The sequence below is a fragment of the Gobio gobio genome, assembly GCF_949357685.1.
Source record: "Gobio gobio genome assembly, chromosome: 17".
NCBI lineage: Eukaryota > Metazoa > Chordata > Actinopteri > Cypriniformes > Gobionidae > Gobio > Gobio gobio.
Window position 1 is genome coordinate 6,824,964 of NC_137110.1, and position 10,316 is coordinate 6,835,279.

Consider the following 10,316-nt stretch of genomic DNA (forward strand, 5'->3'; position numbering starts at 1 on the left):
ACGATTGAGGGACTCAAACACAACTTTTAAAGAAGGTTGAAACATTCACTGATGCTCCAGAAGGAAACACGACGCATTAAGAGCTGGGGGGTGAAAACTTTTGAACAGGATGATGTCCACATTTTTCTTATTTTGTTTAAATATCTTCTTCTTTTTTTTCATTTAGTACTGCCCTTCAGAAGCAACAGAAGATACTTACATGTTTCCCAGAAGACAAATGAAGTACAATTTACCTTGATCTTCAAATTCAATAAGGATGCGTTCACACTTGTAGTTCAGTTCGTTTGGTCCAGACCAAAAAACAAAACATATAGTCCTGGTCGGCTTGGCGTTCACACTGGCATTTTTAACAGCGAACCTAAAGTTACCGAACCAAAGGCATAGGGATACGGTCACAACCTGATTGGTCGGCTTTTATGACGTATATTTCGCGACAGAGCTGCTTACCGAACATTCAAAACAATGCTGTGTGCTGGATTAAACGCCATCAATTTATGAGTGTACATATGGTTTTATTTTTACCAGCTGAGAACTCATGAAGAGCTCATGAAATGTTCAAAACATTCAGAACAGCAGCAGGATTTCCTCCGTTGTGTGCGGAAACGCAGATCTGCATATATTGATGAGGCACTTTACCTCCTCGCCCTCTACTCATTTTGGATACACTGATCTTTCAGTGTCATTGTGGCGAACAGCGAGGCCGAGGGACCGTGAGGGCGGGACGAGGCAGCGCTCATCAGGGAGGATGAGCGCCAGCTGCGCGCCGCAGCGATCTCGGCCCTCGCGGAGGAGTGAGGGACTATAAAGGAGGAGCGACGACAGTGAGGGACGAGAGAGGACCAGGCCTGGATTTTATGTTGTATTTTATTTATGTTTTGTTATTTGTTGCTGCAGTCGACCGTGAGGGGCTGCAGCTTATTATTTTCATTTTGTGTTTATTTGTATGTAGGCGACAGTCGTCCGCGAGGGGCTGTCGCCGCCATTTTAGTTTGTGTTTGTTTAATTAAAAGTTATTTTGAATGTCCGCCGGTTCCCGCCTCCTTCTTCCCGTACAAACAACGTTTACTACAGTCATCAAATCAGCTGACTTGTAGCGTCGCATCTTGTGACAGCACGTCCTGTTTTTGGTTGGTTTACATGTCTTTGGTCAGTGTTGCGTTCATATATCAGTCGAACCGCACCAGAGTTGTTTGGGAAGCGGATCGAGACCCATCTTTTTAGCGTCTCGTCCGCTTGTTTGGTGCGCACCAGGGTTCGGATGGCAGCGTTCACATATGTTCAAGTGAACCGCACTAACCGAGCAATCGCACCAGGGTTTGTTTTAATCCAACCAAACATGACAAGTTTTCACCCTAGGGACAAAAAAAAAAAAAAACAGCCGTGGATCATCCAAGGAACGACACACAGTATTAAGAATCAAGGGTTCATAAACTTTTGAACTGGGTCATTTTTATAAATTCAGCTATTTTTTGTCTTGTGGACTATATGTAAACATCTTTTATGTAAAATATCTTATCACTAGCCTGGATGCCAGCCGAATTTAGCCCCGCCAATAACATTTGAGGTCGGGAAGTTCGGTCTGGACTTGATCTGTTGTGGAGCAACTATGCTCGAACCAGAGCTGTTCAGACCAATCAAATTGCCAGGGTGGGCTTTATACGATGATGGACAGATGATCAACAATAACATAATCATCCACGTCGCCAAAGAGCGCTTGGGTTGAATTTGTTTACTAAACGGAGAACTTGTTGATATATGCGTTCACCTTTACTATTTACTGCTTTACTATTACTATTTTTACAACACCTGCAAAGATCGTTTACTCTCATCATCTTCTTCTTCTTCTACTTCTTCCAGCGTACGTGCAGTTGAGTTCTGTTGACTACTATGCGTCGCTCGTCACTTACTCCGTTGCTCTGATTGGTTGTAGGTCTATCCAATTGAGGTCTTTCCTGGTTCGGTTGAAACACGCCCCATAATCACAGCCCAATGAAGCAGTATCAGACTCATATTCTGACTAGAATCTGAGTATGACGATGTCAGGCTAATCTTATTCAGGACAGTACTAAATAACTACGTTTTGTATGATCCTGCTTATTTTCTTACAATTGTTCACAGATTCTGCAAGGGGTGTGTAAGTTTTGAGCACCACTGTAGATAGATAGATTTTATAATTCTGCAAACATTATGGGATGTTACTTTTGTTTCATTGTTCTTTAAAAAAACGTAAGATAAACGTCCTACTAAAACCTTTCAGGAAAAAAAAACTTCAATGAACAAAGTATAAATCATGTTTTTGTGCTAACGTTTTGAGAACATTCTTAAAGTTACTGGAAGAACGTTTGCTTGTAACTTCGGGAGAAGAACATTGCGAGAACATTCGGGATGCTTTTGCTGACTGATTTCTTGGGCATGTATTATTGTAATGAATGAATGTGTGTGCGATCTTTATGGTCATCAGCTCTTAAATCTGCTTTCATGTGTTAATGACAGTAGGAAGGCAGTGAAACGTCCCAGCGCAAACATGGCTCCCGTCTCTTGTCACCTTCCTGCGAGGGAACATATGGCCAGAGACGCTTTAGCAAACACAACAGTGACAATCCACATCAGACCAACAGGCTGAAGCCCAAACGCTGATAAACACTCACTCCAGGGTGACATGTTTATTTTACAGCTTTGTTATAAATCATGTTTTGTTTGGTGTGTTTCAGCAAATATGTAAATGACTTAATGTTATCCATTAAATACATAGAATTTAAAAGTGCGTTCCAATATGCAAAAGAACTCGAAACTACTTCCCGAAGCCTCCTAAGGATGACTCCTCTGGTCATGTATTTACCGGATGGGTGGAAGCACCAGTTTTCAAAGAGAGATTGGTTGTATTGCTAAAGTAAATAGATTTCTATCTCTTTTCTTGTCTTTGTCTTTTTCTATCATTTAGGATCAGACCTGAGGTGATGTCCTGTGTTCTTGAAGGTTTCTGCTTTAAAGAGAAGCTTATGAGACTCTCTGGAACCCTTGTCAGGAAGTTTTCTTCTTCCCTGCTGAACAGCCCCGGGGCACGAGATTAACATGCTCTGACGTGTGTGTGTGTGTGTGTGCGTTCAGCCATGCTACAGATGTTGCAACTTAACGTTTACAACATTCAGTGCGTGGAATTGAATGGTTGACGATAAAGATGCATTTAAAATCATATTTGCCTATTGAAATGGTTTTCATATGACATCTGCACAGTTTCAGCCACAGACCCTCAGGACATTAAGAGTCAATGCTGGAAGCGCTTTCGAAACGGAAGATGGTCCAGCTCGGTCCCTTTAGCACCTCTGCGTCTGCAACTTCAGAACGTTTCAGGGGCCAGTTGTCTAGATGACAGCACATTTGCATGCTTAAAGGCTGAATGGCTCGCTTTCATTCTTTCCCGAGCATCCATGACCCAACAGGTTTAAGCACAAAAGATGAAAGGAGACTGAGTGATGGAGGTCTAAAACCCGTTCTGACACTTGTTGCAAAACCGTCAGTCCTTTGGCCTGGTCTTGCTTGGTGTTGTAAGGAAAGCGATAAAGGTCATTTTAAGTCCATGTGTTATTTTGGATGCTTTTTTGACATATATATACACAACAAGTCAAAAGTTTGGAAAATTCTTTTGGATTGTTTTTGAAAGTCTCTTCTGCTCACCAAAGCTGCATTTATTTGATCCAAAATACAGCAAAAACAGTAATACTGTGAAATATTTTTACAATTTAAAACAACTCTTTTCTATTTGAATATATTTTAAAATGTAATTTATTCCTATGATTCAAAGCTGAATTTTCTGCATCTTTACTCCAGTTTTTAGAGTCACATGATCCTGCTCAAGCAACATGTATTATTATCAGTGTTGAAATCAGTTCTGTAAAAAAAAAAAATCAGGATTATTTAATGAATAGAAAGTTCAAAAGAACAGCATTTATCTGAAATATGAAGCTTTTGCAACATTATAACTGTCTATACTTGTCACTTGATCAATTTAATGCATCCTTGCTGAATAAATGCATTCAAGTTCTTTCCAAAAAAACTACCCAAAACTTTTAAACGGTAGCACAATGTTACAAAAGCTTTCTATTTCAGATAAATACTGTTCTCATGAACTTTCTATTCATCATTTTTCAAAGAAAATTTTTTACACAACTGCTTTCAACATTGGTATTAATCATAAATGTTTCTTGAGCTCTAAATCCTCATATTAGAATGATTTCTGAAGGATCATGTGACACTGAAGACTGGAGTAATGATGCTGAAAATTCAGCTTTACATCACAGGAATAAATTATATTTTAAAATATATTCAAATAGAAAACAGTTATTTTACATTTTAATAATATTTCACAATATTACCGCTTTTTTTAATACAATTTAAAATAACTGTTTTCTTTTTAAATATTTGATCAAATGTGATTTATTCCTGATGCACAGCTGAATTGTCAGCATCATTACTCCAGTCTTCAGTGTCACATGATCCTTCAGAAATCATTCTAATATGCGGATTTGCTGCTTATTTTTTTTTTCTGGATTCTTTGATGAATAGGTAGTTTAAAAGAACAGCATTTATTGTAAATAGAAGTCTTTGCTGTTACTTTTGATCAACGTAATGCATATTTGCTGAATAAAATAATTTTTCAATTATTTTTTCCCCTTTTTAAGGCAGCATTTTACAAAAAACAAAAATGTATTTTTAGACATTTAATGGAATCACGCGACTCTGTTACTCTTCCAGAGCCAACTAGGGCAGCAAGTCAAATATTTGCCCAAAGTGTTGCTGGCGTCAAGCGTTTTTAAATGCTGATTAAGAATTTGACTTTCAAATATACTGTGCATTCTCATTATGTAATTTCCTCATAACACTTTGGAGGGTTATGGTGGGAAACGGAAGGGAGAAATGCATGGAACCAAATTTTCCGTTTTACTGATCTGAAGTATGTGGTTTAGGCTTGTTTGCTATGAAGCAAGGCTATGCTTTAGGCCGTGTAGGTTCAGTCAGTGCTACTGTTCATGAGTTCCCTGGCAATATAACACTCCTACACTTTAATGTTTTATTGACCCGCTGTAATCAGGCCCTTTAGACTTTCAACAAACGCCAAGCCAGCCACCCCCTCACCTTGACCCGAATTCCTTCAAACATTCCTTCTTTTCTTTAAAGCTTTTAGTCTTGTGCAACTCTGTGTGTGTGCCTGTGAAGAAACCACACCTTATAATCATTAAACACAGTTCTGATGGGATTTTCTTAACGGCGCCAAGAAAGATGCAAACACAACAAGTCATCTTGCTCATTCTTTATTACTTTATAAAACAAAGTGCAGTTGAGGATGAACAGAACTTTTTCTTTTCTTCAAAAACCTGCAAATGAACCAAGAGGAAAAAGCCTAAATAATTTATGATACATAATTAACAGGTGGTATTTACACAAAAAAAAAAAAAATTTTGAAGAAACATTCTATGTTGCCATTATGAAGGCAATAAAATAGCCAGGTTTCTTCCTGGTAGAGGTAGATAAACGATGAAACAGGAGGGAACATACAATAACCGACAGAGTAAAGACACATGGAGTCAAAAACAGTGTGTGAACACCCCCCAGAACTCCAAACCTCAACAATACAAGCTATGCATGAACTAAAATCCAATATAGTTTATCTTTCCAGTTTGAACATCAACATCAAATGCAAACTTTAAGTCTATAAAAAAAAAATGTAATCATATGCAAATTACATTCAACCCCTTATTTTTAACATCCTTTGGATCCAGCCCAAAACATTACAATAAATGATGTGTATGCCAAGAACAAATAGGTAGAATGTGTGAGGATCATCTAGGGTCTCTTTTAAGGCTAACTATGCATTTAACTGATTATGTATCCAACATACAGTATACGAAACGGTTTCATATTAAGACTCGAGAACAAAGTGACTTGAGCACAATGCACAAGTCACAACACTGAGAACATTTCTTGCATTGACCATGCATGTTTCCAAACAGAACTTAACGGCAACATAATATCCAGAGAGATCTTTACAGTCAGTCAAAAGTGTTACAGTCCTCGAAAACCAGTGGGGTCCCAGACGACTATCTAGTGAGTTCAGTCCCAGACGCTCACAGTCTCTTGAGCTGGTCCAGTCTGGCTTTCAGCTGTTCTTGTCGTTCTCGAAGTTTATCTCGCTTCTGCGCAAGTCTCTGGTTCTGCGTTTCCAGATTTCGGATGCTTTCTTTCGCCCGCTTTAAAATCACTACCTTGGAAGCCTTGTCGTTATTGGACAGTTCGGGGACGTTGTCCCGTAGCCTAAGGAAGCAGTTCTTTAACTCGTTGCGCCTTTGCCTCTCCATCACGTTGTGCGTCCTCCGCCTCTCTTCTTCATCCTCCGTGTCCGCCCCCTGTCGGGAGGCCAGACTGCGGGAGCGTCCTGAGCTCCGGTGGGAGTCTCCGGACCCTCGGGAGCGTTTGAGAGGGGGGGAGGGCGGGGGAGGAGAGGCGGGCCGCGGGGCGGCGTAGTTGTGCTGTTGTTGGATTTCAAAGTGACAGCGCTTGAGAGCACGCTCCTGCTCACGCCGACTGTCCTCCAGCTGCTGCTGGTGTTGGGAACGGGTCAGCGTGCTCGACCGCCGGACGGTCACAACGTCAATCTCCTCCTCTGTGGAGCAAAAATCACGTTAATGTTTGCGCCATTTGATTGCAATCACTTTGACGCACGTGCATGCAACGGAGTATAAACATTCTAAATTAATCAAAACGTTCTAAATGACTCAAAACATTCTAAATGAATCATAACATTCTAAATGACTCACCCGAATCACTTGTAGATGATTCTCCCCCAGTGGACAGTGAACCGTAATCAGACGTGGACTCGATCAGCTCCTGACTGTCCAGCGGTAAGTCCTCGCTCTCCAGAGCCTGACAAGCGAGCGCCACATTGTGGCAATCCAGCGTAGAGCCGGCGATCTCGGCAAAAATCTCAGTGTCAATATCGGAGAGCAAGGGACTCGTGGAGAGCACCGCAGAGAGCTTATCCTCGATTTGTTTATCTCCGTCGGTGCGCCACAGGCAGTCCGAGAGCGGGTCGTCCGCGGAAGAAGCGTGGCCGGTAAAGTTCCAGTCCAGTTGGAGAAAGTCGCTATCCTCCATTAAAAGTTCAGATACCAACTCCAACTGGTCCACCGTGGACAAGTTCTTCGCGAGCCCGGCTTTCATCGGAGGGGACTGGGGCGGCGTGGGGATGGACTGCAAGTCCTTCATGAGACTCAGGCAAAACTCGTCGTCAAACAGCAGCGGCTCGGAGTCGCAGAGCCACTCGTGCGATGGAGAACACGCCTGCAACATCTTCAGGGAACCTGTCAGGAGAGCGCACGAGAAAAGAATCCTTTAAAGAGAGGAAAAGTGTGCATCCAAAAGTTAAAAAGTCCACCCAACTAACAGCGTGTGTTTCTAAACGGCCTGCAACGTGTTGTTCTTGTGCACTGCCGATTGCAAAGTTTCCCGGCTCGCGCGTTCATTTTATTCGTGTTTACAATGGTGGCCCCGCCCAAGTGGGCGGAGTCGCGGCGTGCAGTGATGTCATGAACAGCTGGAAAGGTCCCGCACGAGAGTTGTTCCAAACCATTTTTTTCCCCAAGTTAAATCGTTCAATTGACTTTGAAAGTAAATTAACAAAAACGCACCACAATATGCGTGTCATAAATTAATTACAAACGATTTTTTTAGGATTATTCATAATCCTAGTGAAAAAAGTGAATTCCTTGAATAAAGTGTTTTAAATGAACTATGCTGTAGACAATTCCCTGGACGTTAGTTATTCTTTATTAAACTAAAGTATATGTATTAGACAGTATTATTTAAATAGATTTAATATAATAATACACACTGCACAAAATGCAAGTAAATTGACATGCGAGTGAATGAATGAATAGACCATAAATGAAAAGACATGCAATGTGCTATCGCGTAAGGAATCAAAAGTCATATAAAAGTATGTGCAAAGCATAAAAAAAGCCGTATTAACGCAACTTTACAAAACACTTTTACCGATTTCTTGCACATCCTGAGAAAGTCTAGGGAGGTTCATATGGAGGAAGCCGGTAGACAGACATAAAAGAGCAAAAAGTCACGACTTACCTTTTTTTCCCGAGCGCTATGTCGAAAAGGAGATTGAAAACGACGGTCAGTCTAAAATAATTCTTTATAAAAAATATTTTAAAAATAGTTGAAAACCCGCAGAGCCTCCTTGCGGCATGTCAGAGCCCACGCGGACAGAAGCTGGCAGTGGGTGTGGCGACGAATGGAGGCCATTTAATTTTAAAGGGCCGATGTACTCCAGTAGTCATCCGCAATGAAAACTCGCGCCAAAACTCATTCGACAAATGTTGAATGAAAACTCTTTTTGTGATTATGCCTAATTATCGTCTGTGGCTTGATAATCAATATGATCCTGCACGGAAAAGCGCTGGAATGGCAGTGGTGGAATGAAGGGAACATTTGTCCGACCTAGTGCTCCGGCGGAGCGCTCGTGGACTCAATGAACCACACAATTCCAAGAAAAAGAAGGGGGGTTGTAGCTCACACACGTGTGCGAGTTCACAAATGCCGGTCTGGTGTGCAACTGCGATAGTAGTGTCTACACACACACACACACACACACACACACACACAAAAAGAGAGAGAGAAAGAAAGCCTCGATCACGTTGTGCTCTGTGGTCTGTTTTGGCGGGTAATATACGTACAAGGACATACTGTTCTCACACAGACACTCCTTGCATGCAGTTGCAACACATCTCACGCGACTTAAGAGATATAAAAATGAACTTTAGAGCGACTGCGAAGCATATGAGAAAGATATAGGCGTTGGTTACGTAACAAAAGAATCGCATCCGGCTCAACACGTGCGGGGTGAAACACCCCCTCTCAGGTGGCGGGAATGATTTATGAGTCTCCCGCGAATTCGACATATGGGCGGAATCCTGCATTCTTTACGACCACTGACCTCAGAATGCAACAAAGAGAAGATAGCATTCTCATACACCACGCTCATTGCAGTGGAACAGGCTGCATTCCACCTTAAACTCATCAAACAACATTTATTATGCATTATCCTTATGCATGACCTCTTATAAAAGAGACATTACAGGGTATTATTTACACACATTTGTCACATTAAGGTTTTCAGGAAATTCCAAAACATACCTAAATATATAGGCCTATGTTAAAAATGTATTCGAAATGCATTAAATTGGATATAATTCTCATACACGTTCATTGCAGTGGAACAGGCTGCATTACACCTTAAACTCATCAAACAACATTTATTATGCATTATCCTTATGTATGACCTCGTATTAAAGAGACATTACAGGGTAGTATTTGCACTTTTAAAAACTCATTTGTCACATTAAGGTTTTCAGGAAATTCCAAAACATACCTAAACACATAGGCTACCTAAATATATAGGCCTGTGTTAAAAAATGTATTTGAAATGCTGTAAATTTGATATAATTCTCATACACGTTCATTGCAATGGAACACGCGAGGCTATATTCAATCTAAAAGTAATTTAAAAACATTTATTATACATAATTCTTATGTTTGACCTCATATTAAAGAGACAATACTGGGTATTTACTCTTTAAGTGCACATAAAGTGCAACATGGTTTTCAAACACTTAGAAACTTATACCTAAAGTAAACGTGATTGCTTTTGAATGCAATAATAATCTACCATACACAACATTTGGTAAATCCACAGTGATTCACAGTAAATTCACAGTGACTGAAATGGGCAGAGTTTCATGTATTTTAAAGTCCTATAGATGTTGCCACCTAGAGGCCAATGAATGAGGCTAGTGTACCGAGACCCAGTGAACTCCAGACAGATGTACAGCATTACGACACTGCTCGCTTTGCTTCCCTTCCCACAGCTGTCCCGTATCACCTAACCTCATTAGAACCATGCTTTTAGTGTAGCCTTAACGCTTTGATCTAGAAAGCGTTTCATATTTGCATATATTCCACTAATGAAACGAGATGGGAATGAAATGGGATGCTTGCACACTTTACATTACTGTAAACCCGAATAAGTTGGCAAAACTCAAACAAAACTGAGACAATCGGTTGCCTCAAATTTTTTAGGTTAAGAAAATGAAAGTTTAAGTAAACAGGACTTTAAATATTCGAGTTAGCTCATTCATACATTTAACTTAAAAATATCATTCAATCTCAAATGTATAGTAGTGGAAACTTGACTATAGCTTTAGCTAGCTAATTTAATAAATGCCGTCTTGCTAATTGGTTACACAATGCTT

General features: G+C 40.5%; 1 protein-coding gene across 2 annotated transcripts; it reads right to left on the reverse strand.

Moving 5' to 3' along the window:
* Positions 1 to 5,293: 5,293 nt before the first annotated feature.
* mych (myelocytomatosis oncogene homolog) lies at positions 5,294 to 8,535 on the reverse strand. Of its 2 annotated transcripts, XM_079841258.1 has the most exons (3): positions 8,137 to 8,535; positions 6,813 to 7,355; positions 5,294 to 6,658 (listed from the first exon to the last, which is right to left on the reverse strand). In XM_079841258.1, the coding sequence occupies exons 2-3, from the start codon at positions 7,342 to 7,344 to the stop codon at positions 6,123 to 6,125; spliced, it is 1,068 nt and encodes a 355-aa protein (XP_079697384.1). In that variant the 5' UTR covers positions 7,345 to 7,355; positions 8,137 to 8,535; the 3' UTR covers positions 5,294 to 6,122. The 2 variants fall into 2 exon arrangements, with proteins under 2 accessions (XP_079697384.1, XP_079697383.1); XM_079841257.1 differs by lacking the exon at positions 8,137 to 8,535 and having other exon boundaries at positions 5,295 to 6,658; positions 6,813 to 7,554.
* Between the last annotated feature and the right edge of the window lie 1,781 nt (positions 8,536 to 10,316).